This window comes from Artemia sp. Qi Xiang Cuo, chromosome 11 (assembly GCF_049724085.1).
Source record: "Artemia sp. Qi Xiang Cuo chromosome 11, ASM4972408v1, whole genome shotgun sequence".
Taxonomy (NCBI): Eukaryota; Metazoa; Arthropoda; class Branchiopoda; order Anostraca; family Artemiidae; genus Artemia; species Artemia sp. Qi Xiang Cuo.
The window spans coordinates 15,669,115-15,684,737 of record NC_142804.1 but is presented as its reverse complement, the minus strand read 5'-3'; the positions used below and the strand labels follow the sequence as shown (position 1 = coordinate 15,684,737).

Sequence of the window (15,623 nt, the reverse complement as noted above, 5' to 3'; positions counted from 1 at the left end):
TTTCCTTCAAATCTTGCTTTATGATGTCCTCCCGCCCAAGATGAGGAAGACTTGTTTTCCATTTAGACCTATACGGTGGGCCAAAAAGAACAATCTTTGGCAATCTGTCAGCCTTCATCCACAAAACGTGTCCTAGCCACCTCAACCTTTCTCTCATTATATCCCTAGAAAGCATTATCGAACCACATTTTTCATACAGCCTGCTGCTTGAAATACGGTCAGTCAGCCGCGCACCAACTGTGAAAAAACACCCCGAACCTTGGCTGTTTTACTGTTATCATCTTCACTGCTCCCATTGTCTTGACTAGTAATACTTCCAAGATAAGTGAAGCTGCCGACCTCATCAATCTTTTCATTACCCAGCGTCACCTTTTCATCGTCGCTTATTCCTAGCCATAGTGACTTAGTCTTCTGAACATTAATTTTCAAACCTATTCTAGCACCTGAACTCGCAAAATCTCTAAAAGCTCATTCATTTTGCTCACACTTTCCTCTAGGATGCTTTAATTATCAGCGTAATCTAAGTCCAGGACAGTTTTCCCACCTAATGTGTTTCCGTGGTCCCCCATTGCCTTTTCTGTGCTCTTTTAGACAAAGTCCATCAAAATAATCCACATAAAGGGGGATAGAACACAACCCGGCTTAACTCCTGATTTAGTTCAAAACCAGCTGCTAACCTCATTTCCTACCTTAACCGCAGCAGTGATATTCTCGTAAATAACACTAATCACTTTAATGTATTTGTCTGGTATACCATATGAGATATACATTTATTAAAAAAGATAATAAACACTATTCGCCTTTCGCCTGCCAAGAAAGGCAATAAGCTGGCGTTAAAATCTCCTAGTAAAAACATCCTATTTCTACCTGGAACCCTGTCTATTTGCTCCTGTAACTGTAAGTAAAATTCATCTGAGTCACTAGTATCTCCGTCAGTCGGTTCTACAGGAGCATATACTACTATAACTTTATCCTGAACTTTTTAGTCATAAAATGAGCAATTAGTATTCTATTATTCATACCTTCCCGGCCTAAACAAGACTTCGCAGCTTCCTTACTCATCATGAGGCCTACTCCCTGTCTATGTACCCCATCCTTCCTGCCTGAGTAAACAAATTCTATATCACCTAATTTCATGCTTCCTACCCCTGGGATATGAGTCTCTGAAACTCCTAATAAGAATAAGTCCAGTCTAATCGTCTGAATTCGTCAGTCAAAATGTCGATACGATGGTCCTTTTTAACGTTGTAACATTCCAAGTTCCAATTTTCATGTTCTTTAAATCATTGAAATTATTTTGGCCTCAGGAAAAGCAATGATCCCGGATACCAGTGCAGGATGGAGATCACATATCTTCTCAAGTCTACACCGAAGTGCTTAAGTTGGCTTAGAAGCGGACAGCAAGAAGTCCCTGGGACCTCCATGAATTAAGGCTTTGTGCAATCCTGGGCCCATCTTGGTCACAGCATGGTTTTTAGCACTTGGCGATGCTCTTCTATCAACAAGAATCAAAATTATGCACAGATAATCTCAAGCCTATTACCTCCGAATCATTATATATTCATGCCTACAAATATTATGCTACAAAGGGGATGCAGCCCATAGTAGATAAATTAGCTAGGAAGAGGTTTTTCAGCCCGAAGACGCCCTTCAAAACATACCAAGCCCAGAAGAATTGTCCATTGATCAGAATCCCATGCGAATGCTGTTTCGTTTACTAGGCTATAATTTCCTCGAGGGGCGCCACTCCTCAAGTGGGAATAGAGTTGAGCGCAAGGTCTTGCAGGTATCCCGAAAGGGTCGAGGCAGCCCTTTGCAGAGGCTGTTGTCCATAGATGTGGATCTTACGCCCTGCCGCAGTTGTCCTCCTATATAGAATCCTCCCGCGACGGTCCCCAGTCTTGCAGGTACCCCGAATGGTTCGAGGCAGCCATTTGCAGAGGCCTTTGTCCATAGATCTGGATCTTACGCCCTGTCGCAGTTGTCCTCCTATAGAGGATTCTCCCTATACGTTGAAACACAAATAAAATCATTTGATATGTGTCAATTGCAGTGTGTTGATACAAATAACAGAGTATTTTTATTTTCTTTCCATGGATTAGAGCGACAGGAAAATAAATATTTTGGCTTTTATAATGCTTGAGAGAAAGTGGTTTAGAAACAAAGTTATATTTAATTTCGGAACTAGAACTGTAAGGTTTCTAATATAATCTTTTGTTAAAACTCGAAGATTAGAGGGTCAATTTATTTCAGCTGAAAGTAAGGAGCAACATCAAAATTTAAAACGAACAGAAATTATGATGTATATGGAAGGCTCGCCCCCTTCTCAAAACTCGCTCTTCACTCTAAAGTTTGAATTTTGTCCCAATTCTTTAATAAGGACTTTTAAAACACAGGGGTTGTTTAAGTAGAACAATAAGAAGATTTCTTCAAAGTGTTACAAAACTTCAGATGCGAAGAGTGAGGTGTTGATGAGGGGGCAACCCCCTTCATATACGTTATAATGTCTGTTCGTTTTAAGTTTTAATGCTGCTCTTTACTTTCACCTGAAAATAACTTGTTTTTTTTTTCAAATTTAATATATGTAATAGCGCACAAAAATGTATTCAGTTGAGGCTACTTTTTCAAGTATTAATGAAAAATAATCAAAAGATGTTGAAAAAAAAATTGTTATGACCCATAACATATAGGTACTCCTCCTAACTTCGGTAACAAGTGTTTTTTTTTTTGGCAATAACTACAATGTACATAGCATGTACACTATTAATTATCCCATTTGGTCATTATTTATAATGTGCTAATTATCGATACGGAACTGCTATTATTGGTATTATTTTTTTGTATGCCCAAAAAGCACTTCTGAAGGGGACAAGGGTAAGTCCAACACCCCCTCCCAAAATCCCAAATTTTCCAAAAATACCTGGGAGTGGGTAAAAAAGTGATGCTGGGTGGATTATAGGTTAGTCAAGAGGAGCGTACGCACCTGTTGCCTTAGGCAACTTGTTGCTGCATTGAGTTGTTAGTAGCAGTAGTAGTAGTAGTACTAGATGTATTTCCTTATGATGATTTTGAAAATTTTCATACTGAGGTTGATCCTTCTAATCAGGTTTGTACACACGGGGGGGGGGGTTCTATGGTCCTTGTCTTGCCTGAAACCCTGGTGATTTTAATGACTTCCTGTATTTTCTTTATATTTTAATCCAATTTCGCTATTCTTTGTGTTTTTACCGATATCAAGTCCCTCGCCCCCCCCCGAATAAAATACTACCTACGACCCCACTCCTAAAGTATTTCTTATTTTACCCAAATAATCATTAAATAATCAGATTTCATTGCTGTCAATCGGGACTAGATTTCATGCAGCGTCAATGAGTTTTTTTTTTTTTTTTTTTTTTCTTAATACAATTAAGGGTTATTTTTACTATTTGTAACTACGCAATTTGTAGGTATATTTTCCTTAACTTCCAAGGTTTCTGTTCTCTTCGAGCATGGCATTTTGCGACAAGCCTACGATTATAACTCGTACTAAAAAGACAAGATATTTATATCGTTAGAATTATTGTTTCAAATCTAGTTACTCGCTGAAGAAGCATTGTGTCATTACTAATGCTTTGTTTTTGAGAATGATCTAAACTTGCTTGAAAAAAAGGAAATCCATTTTCGTTTGTTATAGATAATTTTTTATTGTAATTTTTATTATAAAATAAATCGAAGCGAATTTCAAAATGTAATTCGATAGACGGATAAAACTAATATTAGCTATCGAATGATAGCACAAAGCCGCTTTCACATATATTTACGTAATTTTCTGTCATAAGTGTTTAAGTTACGTTACACTAAATATAACATGCTCATACTTACACAAGTCTTTCCACGCTTGGCCTGTGGCGTAGTTTCGTCAAAATTCTGAAGGGGGGGGGAGCACAGTTGAAGCCATTTTTCCCAAATCAAGTGAAAATGACAGTAAAAACTGAAACATGAGCCATACAATACCATAAAGTTAAAGATATACTAAAGAAAACTTGACCCGTTTCTGTCGATGCTTGAATTATGCAGGCTTATCTTAGCTTTGACAAGATTTTCGAAGAAACTAAATTTCAGCTGAGGGTGGGAACTGGGGTCTGGGGGGTGACTGAGGTCTGGGAAGAGAAGTTGCCTCCTTCCCCATTACAAATTACGCCCCTGCACTAGGCCAGTGGGTCCCAACTGGTTTTGGGTCATGTCCCGCCTAGGCATCTCTAATATCCTGATGCCTCCCGCGTGATATTTAATATTTCTTATTCGGAATTCTACGTATATTTACCTGAAGGAAGCTGAAAAGTCCATGGACTTAGGTATCTAACGAAAAAATATTGTCTATACAACACCTTTCATACGATGTATAACATAATTGCCATACTATCATATATCGTTTTGCTCTTTAAATGCAATTGAAGGTACTTGTCCACTATCTGGTACCCACCGCTATAACTGTATAAGGAAACCAGACACGAAACCTGCCAAACGGGTATTTGCAATAGAGAAATGGAAAGAAAAGTGTGGTTTTCATTGCGTTTACAATATTTAAACTGTTGTTTTTTGGGGTTTAGGGGGGGGAGGTACCTAGGCTAGGTTAGGTTACGTATTTAATATATGCTATGCTTTACCCCCCCCCCTTAATGTGCAAATAGATAGCCCAAATTTGTTTCTAAACTATTATATATTCATCCTATTCTTTTTTAGCATTAACCAAACTCGACTTCTTTTGTGGGTACCATATTATGCACAAGTACCCAATTGAATGTGACGTTGTCTACATGATTTTTTTTTTGAAAGTTAAGAATCTAAAGTATAGTCAGCCGAAGGGTGCACGTCCTGCCCATGACTCACCAAAATATTGCCGTGCCCCCCCGGGGGGGGGGTGCGCCTTCCATTGGGAATCATAGCACTTGGTTAACGGGAAAATCTATAAACACATCATTTTTGTCATCTAAGATCATCATGTTCATCATAAATAAACTTCAAAAATAAAAACCTGCAATGGAAATGGAGATTCAAGTTCTGATCAAGCGTCAAAGGCCTTCTAGGAAAGTGTATCAATTGGTTTAGAAGATTTATTGTTTGATAATCTAGCAAGGCCGTATCCAGGGGGGGGGATTACCCGGTTTGAACCCCCCCCCCCCCGAAATTTTTTGACCGACTCGAAAATAAGTCGAAAATTAGTAAAACCTAGGTAAAAATCAGTAAAATTAGTCGAAAACTGAGTCAAAAATTAGTAACCCCCCCCCCAAAAAAAGTCAAAAATTAGTAAAACCCCCCCTGAACACAAATCCTGGATACGGCCCTGTAATCCAGATATTATGTTCTGCTGCTGCTATGTTGAGCTTTACCATAACTTAAACTAAAATTTATGTAACTATATATCATACGAAATATAATTCGAGTCTACTTAGCACTGCCTACATTACGGGTCAAAGTTTGCTCCGTATGATTGCCATAGCATATAAAGTCTGAAGTTATGCGAATGTAAAAGGTCTTACTACGTAGTGTGAAAGAGCCATAATTGACGTCTTACGTTGAAATATTAAAACTGTAAGACGGCAAAAAAAGAACGTGTCAAAAATTTGCACAGGGAGCCATAAGGTCTTACCATGTAGTGTGAAAGAGCCATAATTGACGTCTTACGTTGAAATACTAAAAGCGTAGGACGGCAAAAAAAGAACCTGCCAAAAATTTGCACAGGGAATATAAATCTTAAATCAGAGCAGCCTTAAATTAGGTAAAGCAATATCAAGAAATTCAATCTGAAAGCACAGCAAAAATAATTTTAGAGTGCAAATTCTTTCTTTACAATTCTCATTATCCAAACCAGTTTTTGGGATAGGCTTTTTTGACTTAAATGGGCAAAATACATTATAACAAGGAATCGCAATGGGTTGCAAACGTACGAAATAAAAAGGGGCTTCACATTTTGGTTGCGTTACCTTGAGACTTATTACGCTGCATGACATAAATCTCACATGTGAGCAAAAATCTGAAAAATACATCTTTAGTTTTTCAACTGTTACTATTGCTAATTTATTTTACAAAGAAAATATTTTTTTAAAGCATTAAAGGTGAGAAAAAAACTATATATTGATAAATGATTTCTGAAACCACACTGGCTAAGCATCAAAGATAAAAAAAAAAAAAACTCGAAAAGAAGAAAAAACGAGGATATTCACGACAAGCTTACGGGGAGCATATGACCAAGGCTATTCCTAATTATTTTGATTTTTCTAGAAAACGTGCTAATTTTATTAAACGCAAAAAACGTGCAAAAACGTGCTAATTTTATTAACCAGCCCAAAATTTCACAGCAGTGTAGGTTAACGAGAATTATTCCTATCTTGTTATATTGAAATCCTATCATGGCCAATTTGAAATTGGCCATGTCCTTCGCTCTGCTGAAAAAGCTGCCGTCTTTCTAAGTAGACCCCGTCATCCTACCCTTTCAGGCTGGTCTGAAAATCCAGAGTTAGTGGATACACATTCCAAGTCTAAATTTTGGCTTCAACTTTGGATTTCTTGTGGACGACCCCGTTCGGGGGTAGTCAATTCAACCCGCCTGCTCACAAAAAGAAAATTCGCGAAGGAGCTTAAAGCTACGAGAAAAAGATGACTGATATAGAATCTGCGAGGGCCAAAATTAATTCTTCTCTTCTTTGGCATTTTCTGTCTCCTATAAGTGATGATTCCTTGTACGCATCTGCTATCCCAGATTCTGAATGGTACGCGTACTATGGGTCATAATTTTTGCCTCCTGACCCAGCCCTCAACGAAAGATATGAAGCTGAGTTGGACGACTTCCTAGATAGTTGTCCTCAGGGTGATTATGTTGTAACAGAGGGAGTTGTATGCAAGGCCATCTCTCGCCTAAAACCTAAACAATCTTTCGTGATTGATGAGATCAGCGCACTCCATCTAAAAAGTGGTGGGCCCGCTCTCATTAGTCACGTAACTCTCCTGATGCATATTATTCACATTCAGGGTATTGTCCCAACCACTTTCTCAATTGGAGATCTTACGCCAGTTCCTAAAAAAGGAAAAATTACCATGCAATGCTCCTCTTTCCGTCCAATCACGATTGCTACTTCTCTTTGCAAGTTATTTGAACTTCTATTCGTAGATGAATTTGAGAAACTGTGTTGCAGTCCACCAAGACAATTCAGTTTCTAACGCGGTATCGGTTGTGCTGAAGCGCTCCATGTCGTTGCATATACACTCCTGGATGCACACAAATAAGGAGAAAGCCCAGCGATCGGTGGCTTAGACCTACAGAGAGCGTTTTATTCATTGATTCATGCGCTTATGTTGCTAAATTCAGCTAAAAGAGGAGTGAACTCAAATATTATTCAGGCTTTCCGTTATCTTTACTCTCGCCTTCGCGTGCGACTCAAGCTCCCTCCCGATAAAGGCCTTCCGCCAGCCCCACGGTCAGCTTTGATACCAGTCCGTAAAGGTGCCCGTCAGGGGGCATTTTTATCCCCCAATTTCTTCAACAACTACATTATTGAGCCTCAAGACAGCTGTCCTTCATCATGCATTCTCAGTTCCATTGACATCTTCCTAGTATGCTATGCTGTTGACACGCTGAATCTCAGTCGGACGCTTAACCGCCTTTCTGAAATACTCTCATGTCTGCAGTCCAATTACGAGAAAGTCGGTCTGAGATTTAATTCTCAAAAGTCGGAAGTCGTGCTTTACAATTGGAAGAATGACCCTCCTACTAATGTCACACTGGGCGATTGCTCAGTAAAACCTGTTGATAAAATAGTATATCTGGGGCTGTCAATAGGTACCACATAACAGCAGACCCGCTCCCTCCTGATCTCACATCTTGAACGGCGAATTTCCGGCTCATATGCTTTGATCGTTAAATCCACTCTAACCGTCCACTACTGGCAAGTATTTACAATGCTACCGCTCTGCCACATATATTATATGTGACCCCTTTATGGAAATTATTGGCAAATCGTGAAAATTCTAAAATCCGCTCTTTATTTTTCCGTTTTGCCAATTACCTACTAAAATTGCCACCATGGACAAAAAATAGTTTTCTGATTCGGTGCTACAACCTAGCGGACCCAAACCTAGCTGTTGAGACACTTATTAGCCGGCAAAAAACAAAACCAGCAATTCTAAAGCATGAGTGGGCAAGTTTGGTTGTTTAATTTTCCCTCTTGTTTCCTTTTTTTTCTTTTTTTTCTCCTTTCAGAAGTTGTTGTCCTTGTATCTATTTTCGAAGAAGTTGTTGATTCTGTTGTAATTTTTGAGTATGTTATTTTTCTGTTTCCTCTTTTCGCACTATTTTGTATACTATTTAAGAAGTTGTTGCTTTTTTTTGTTATTTTTTTTTAGTATGTTTCCTTTTTGTTTCCTCTTTTCGCATTTTTGTATACTCTGTCATTGTACATTTACTGTATACGGCGGGTTTTCAATATATTATTATTATTATTATATTATGATATTAAGAGCGCCAATTTAAGCTATTTCTACAAGGAAGAAAAGAGAATTTCTACAAGGACGAAAAGAAAGGAGATTAAATACGTATTTTGAACAATTTCCAACTATCTTAAGAAGCAAATAACACGGAGAAATAGATTCGACCAATGCATCATATGCCCTGAATTTAGGTCGTTGGCTAAAAATCTCTTACTGGCAAAATGTTACAAAATACGTGACCTGATATCAAAATTATTCTATTCTCTAAGAAACCAAAATTTTAGAGATCTTCTATTATTTAGCAATTTTTTTTCTCACTTTTTGGAATGGTCTCTGTGGAGACTCTGTAAGACCCTCGGTACTTGTATTATATAGTGCTGACCACTCAAGTTACTCATCCATTGAACCACTGTAGAACCGTTTTTTTTTTCGTTAGTTTCTTTCAGCTTAGTGTTAGACAAAACAAAGAGAAGTGACAGAATAGATGGGAAATATATAATTTGGGCTACATATTTGCACATTAAGGGGGAGGGGGCAAAATATTTGGACAGTTTGAAGCACAGTTCATATAATTATCCAGTAATCTTATCGCAGATCATTTCTGGTCTTCGTTCTCGGTGCGAACAAAAAGCTCCTCCCACTTCTTTCTGCATTAGCGGGTTAGTCTGTTTCCGATTGTTTCCAACAAAGTGCATTATTCGTAATAGCGGGTTTCCACTTGTTTCCGATTAGATCACAGTCTGACTTGTCTACCCGTGAAAAGATCTGATGCCGCCTATGTTTCTATCTGCAAAAACGTTCTCTGGAGCACTCGCACCTTGGTCCGGGTTTTTATAATGGGTGAGATAGGGAAAGATCATACTGGATAATTATATAAACTGTAGATTTAAGTTAAAAAACAATTCTTACTTCATAATATGCAGAATAATTGTACCTAACACTTTAGGCATGCAGACCTGCTATACTTTACCCCCACCCCACCCCTAATGTGCAAATATATAGCCCAAATTTGTTTCTAAAGTATTATATTTTTATCATACTTAGGTATATTTCATTAGTATTGAGCGTCAGTGAAACAGGTTCTACTTAGGTGAAAAAGATTAGGTCGGCGCTATATCATACAAGTACCAGACCCTCTGTTGATCAGGGGCGAATCCAGGATTTTTTTAGGGGGGGCGCAAAATAGGTTTATCCGATAAACTTGTGTTAGGAACAAGTTTATTTAACGCAAACTTGCGTTAATTAAGTAAATGACACTACTTTAGACAGCGTTAGGAGGCGCGCACCCCCTCACCCCCACCCCCCGGGCTCCGCCACTGATGTTGATTTGCTATAGAAAACTCAATTATATCTGCAAATCGACAATGCAATAGTTTTCTTAAGAGGGGAATTATCTAACGAGTGAAATTATTTGATCCAACTTATTTGTTTTCTCTTTTATTAACGGTCGAAGAAAAATTAAGCAGGCACATTTTTATCAACTTGGCTATGGAGTACTCGAAAACGAATATTCAAAATCTTTAATCGCGTTTTTCTCAAGCGGCCAATTTGGATACTAATTGAACTCTAAACCTGCATCCATACCTCCGAGACCCTACGAAGCTCTGAAATCTTAGCTAAAGACTATGGTGGGAAAAACCCGAAAGATTTGCCTAAAATTTAATGCTTTCCTTTTTGAAAATTTTGGTTTCAACACCGCCCTGGAAACTTTGCCTGAATAATGTATGCAGTACCTGTTTTCTCAATTGAATTTGAAATATGATTATTACGTCAAAACGGGTTTTTCCACCCATACTTGGGGCATTTATTCTCTTCTATCTTGTTCAGGAGACGGGCAGTGCTCTACATGTCAAAGGATTAATGACCTCATAGGGATTTTTCAAAGGAAAACAGCTTGCCGGTGGGGGGGGGGTGTCTATTGTCTTCTCTTTGAGCTAAGTATGACCACCCGCTTTCAAAGATTTTTCTTGGGGGGCGGGGCTTGGGACAAGCTCGCTTTTTATAGCCCTGTGCTGGACAAAGCAGCTACCTCTAAATCACTAAGGTATTAGGCTCCGGCTGATTTGACATTTGTTTGAGGGAAACAAGAAGATTTTTTTTTACCTCATACTCCCCCAGATACCTAGGTTAAACAGAGTCCGTTGAGCTAGTGACACCCCCCCCCCCCCTTCGAAAGTCTTGATATTATTTTTTCTTATTATCTTATTATTTTTCTTATTATAGTTTCTTATTTTTTCTAAACAATTTTTCTGTTTTCTTAAAATTCCCCTCCACCCGAAATAAATTCCTGAGTGCGTGCCTGTATCCTTCCCTGTTCTTTTAGTAAAGGTCTAGAGAATCTCAGCGTACAGCGTGGTTGTTGTCTGGTAATTAAAACTATAGTTGCTCAAAACTTGTTTTTCTCTCAAAATAATCGTATTCAGGGGGCTACACGCTTTACAACCCCCCCCCCTCCCGAAATATTTCTCCGAATCATAAATTTGTCGCAAAAATATAATTAAAAAGACTATTTTTCATAAAATACTGAACAATACTTCTCTGCCTCGTAAATTAGTCTTAAAATTGCAGATAACAAGCTCTTGACCACTCCCCCGGCAAATTTTTTTTTAGCAACCCCTCGAACAAAAATCGTTTTGGTAGCCCCCTGAACAAAAATGATTTTGTCCCCCTCGGGAACAAAATTATGTTGGTATCCCTCCCCAACCAGAAATTGTTGGAAACCCCCCTAACAAAAATCCTGGGTACGGCCCTGGCTCTTATTTGTTAGGATTTTGAGCAGCTGAAAATGATAACTTGTTAAAAAAAAAAAACTGTATTTTGACGTCACATTTAGCTCTTCATCACTTTTCCAATCTGCTTATAGATGAACGCTCTTTCTATATCTGCATTTGGTTTCATGAGGCTGAAAAGAGTATTGATTTCTTGGCTAGACGGCTGCAGTTTCCTCGTTCTTTTCTCTAAACAGGTAAAAAGGAGAACTAGGGGTCCTTGATCTTTAACTTTTAACATCCTTGGAAAAAAAGGTTACTTAATTTTGTTTAGCTGGCTTTAAACATTGTTTGTTACTTGTATGATATACGCCCTACCGCTCAAGTTGTTCATTCATTGACGGCTTATAGAATCGGTTTTTCTTTCAGCTTTGCGTGAGACAAGACAAAGAGAAGTGACAGAATAGATGGGAAATATATAATTTGAGCTATATGTTTGCACATTAGGAGGGGGGGGGGTAAAATATTTGGACAGTGTGAAGTTAGAAAATAATTGCTACTATATAATACACGTAATTGTACCTAATACATTAGGCATGCACACCCGCTATACTTTACCCCCGCCCCCCCGTGAATGTGCAAATTATTTAGTCCAGATTTGTTTTAAGTATTATATTTTATCATAATTAGGTATATTTCATTAGTATTGAGCGTCAGAGAAACAGTTCTACTTAGATGAGCAATATTAGGTAGGGTGTATATCATACAAGTACCCTTTTTTGCTTTAGTTATGTTTTGTTTACCGCTATGGTCTTTTACAGTGATAAACTTTGTCTTCTGGCGTAAGACATTTTTGATTATACTTGTAATGTAACTTTTTTGCGGCAAATCTGAAAATGTAACCAAAATATTCCCATCATCCACAGTGGTTACGTATTAAAGTTTTTATTTTATTTTTTTTATTGCTCGGGACACCAATAATTTCATAAAAAAAGAAATTTATTTCCAATAAACTGTGTTCTTGGAAAACCTGGTAGCATTCTTGAATTAAACATAAAAAGATGCATTAGAAAAGTTTCCTAAACAGTTAAACGTTTTGATATTTATTTCCAAATATCTGAATTGAAAGTATTTTGAATTTGGAGTAATACTTCAGTTTGAAAATCATAATTTAAATATTTGGCAAAAGAAAGAAAAAAAGATCATGACTTGGTAAAATTTGCCAGAAAAACTGTTGGAACGTTTAGGGGCCTATGAAGGTTTTCAACAATGGCATCAACTCGAAAAAATCGGCAGAGGAGGGGGCATATTTTTTGAAATATAGAGGGGACAAATTTGTGATTTCGTTCGATTTTGTTAATTTTTTTTACAATGAAAATGCGTCGAAAAGACATTTTTTCAATAAGAATAAATTAAAAAAATACATTTTTCGAAAACTAGGGGGGGGGGGTAAAGAATCGAAAGTTTGAAGCAATTGCAGATTTTGGTGGTTCCATTGGAACAATCTCAAGGGATTGTCGTAAATGAAATGTGTGCTTTCCGTTAATACTAATATTTAAACGTTGGTATAGAAAATTCTGTTTCTTTTGTATAAAATCAGTATATTCAGTATATTATGTTTATTTCCATATTTCCCACCAACAGTATTTTATTTTTTGCAAAAATTTATACACTAAATAATTGTGCACTCTTAGACATAATTGTAAATTGCTGTGAGACAGGGAGTGAAGTTGTCCCATCCATACCTGTTTTCCCTCCTCCAGGCCTAATTTTGCCCCCGAATTTTCCTCTGCCTGCTTCAATAGTTTCAAAGATAGCCAATTTTTAAGATAGAATTTGATAATGATCGCATTTTTTTTCCCGTACATACCTTGTTCTTTTTACAGGTGCATATAACTCAATTTTGGCTTAATTTTACCCTCTATTGCATTTTGTTAGTCCCCCCTCCCCACTTTATGCTGTTTATTAGAAAATGAGTCTCCCCCTCCCAAGATTTTTTTTTAAGCTGTGCCAAAGTTTAGGAGAGCAGGTCTCAATGATTACCATGGCTGCATTCCAGAACCTTATTATCATTAATTATAATTAATTGTTTCTTGTTACTTTCATTCTATTACAACGGTTCATGCCTGCAAATACTCCTTATATGCTCATACTAAGCAAATTTGGCTAACATTTTAGTTCTTTCTGTAGTTATAATACAAAGAATTGACAATTTCCTTTATTATCTAGTATTTTGAAACGCCAATAGTTATAAATAATTCATTTTAATTACGAATAATTGGGTTCTGGGCGAGACAGTAAGGGTAAATTACACGAGTGGACACTGGTGCTAGTTTCAGCAAAAAAATCATCAACGCCCTCTAGCTTTTGGCGACACTTGGCATTTTTCAAGCTTTGCAATCGTTTTTTTTTTGCCAACTCTGAGATTTTTTTCTCGCCAGTTCCCACTCTTGTAAATTTACGCATACTCTTTGTTCTGAACCATATTACTCTGATTACAATGTGAGTGATTTAGCATTTGTCCAGTCTTTCCTTGTTTGAACTATAAATTAGAATATTACTCATGAGATTATTAAGGAAAAAATATATTCAAGGTTTGATAAGTAGTAATTAAACAAAAAAATTGATTGACTTTTTTTTGCAGGTGGCGTTGACACCCACACCCACTTTCAGCTCCCATTTATGGGCACCTGTTCTATTGATGATTTTTATTCTGGGACGAAAGCTGCCATTGCAGGAGGAACAACTACTATTAGTAAGACTTTTTCATCTTGTAGCACTGTTCTGCTATCTATTTTTTGAAATGCAATGACATTTCCAGTTAGCTTCATTTCTTCTCACAGCTAGCAACTTGATGATAGTTTTTTAAGCAACGTTTCTCTAAGTTTAAGACTTTAGGAGACAGAATGACAACTGTTATTATAATATATCAAGAACGGGTAAAATCGGTAAATATTTACCAAATCATATTATTGACTTACAAATAAAGTGAATATACCACTAGACGCCTTTTTTATGCTCTTTAGGAATATAATAATCACTTCTATTGTAAATTCAAATTTAAGCCATTTTTGAGCTCTTGAAAATGACAAAAAATATAAAATATATAGGGTGTAAAACCTAACCAAACTTGATAACTTCAATTCAAAATCAACTCGATGTCTTTTTTCTACACCTTCTTCCGTTGTCTTTAATATTTTGAATGCTTCGTCGAAAACGCATTCTTGAACATTCGGCATTAAGAAAAAGACATACTATTGCAAAATTAATTTTGTGGATTGTGGATTAAAAAATGGATTTATTATGAAACAGTAAGTTTAAAACGGATGTTTTAAGCCTTTTTCACCCTATATATTTTATATTTTTGTCATTTTCAAGAGCTAAGAGTGGTATATTCACTTTATTCGTAAGTCAATAATATGATTTGGTAAATATTTACCGATTTTACCCGTTCTTGATATATTATAACTAAATGAAAGGTAAGGTATTATAACCTATGTACGCACGCGTACATAGGCTAACCTAACCTATGATTTTGATATTTCTGTGCAATAATGTGGAATTTGGTAACATGTGTGTATGTTTGTGTGTGTGTGTCTGTGTGTGTTTGTGTGTTCCGACTCTTGTATAAGAAAACCTTAAAATTTAGTAAATTGTCAAACGATGTCAAAATGTAACCTCTTAGTTTAACTGAGGTATTGGACCTTTCATCTATGCCGAACAAAAAAAAAATAACTAGTTTAAGATGTGTTTAAATTCTTCATCAAAATAAAATCAAAAACATGAAAATTAAAAATGTAAATGCGTATTTCAATGAAATAATAGCCTTCTTAACAACTTAATGTCGATAAACAGGGGAAATCGGTTTTCTTCAGTATTGTTTGTGAATGATTAAAGATGGTGACTGACAAAAACATTTTGAAACTAAAGAAAACCTTAAATTTAGTAAATTGTCAAACAATATCAAAATGTAACCTCTTAGTTTAACTGAGGTATTGGACCTTTCGTCAATGCCGAACAAAAAAAATAACTAGTTGAAGTTGTGTCTAAATTCTTCATCAATATAAAATCAAAAACATGAAAATTAAAAATGAAATAACAGCCTTCTTAACAATTTAATGTCGATAAACAGTGAAAATTGGTTTTCTTCAGTATTGTTTGTGAATGATTAAAGATGGTGACTGACAAAAACATTTTGAAACTAAAGAAAACCTTAAAATTTAGTAAATTGTCAAACAATATCAAAGTGTAACCTCTTAGCTTAAGTGAGGTATTGGACCTTTCATCTATGCCGAACAAAAAAACATCTCTCAAAACCCCTTAAAGCTCTTTTAAAAGATACAAAAACTACTTATTTAACTCAAAAATTTCGTTTTTAATGGTCACCAAGTAGTTGATCAAATTGATTTCAAAAGGGTTCATGATAAAAAAGAAATAGTTCAATGAAATAAT

General features: G+C 36.5%; 1 protein-coding gene across 4 annotated transcripts in view; it reads left to right on the top strand.

The window, feature by feature from the left end:
* The window catches only part of CRMP (Collapsin Response Mediator Protein), a 104,572-nt gene that overhangs the window by 23,841 nt on the left and 65,108 nt on the right, over window positions 1–15,623 (top strand). For all 4 annotated transcript variants that reach the window (XM_089096334.1, XM_089096331.1, XM_089096335.1 and 1 more), the window contains exon 4: window positions 13,816–13,926. In XM_089096334.1, the coding sequence (XP_088952460.1) occupies window positions 13,816–13,926 (111 nt within the window). The remainder of the gene's footprint in view (window positions 1–13,815; window positions 13,927–15,623) is intronic.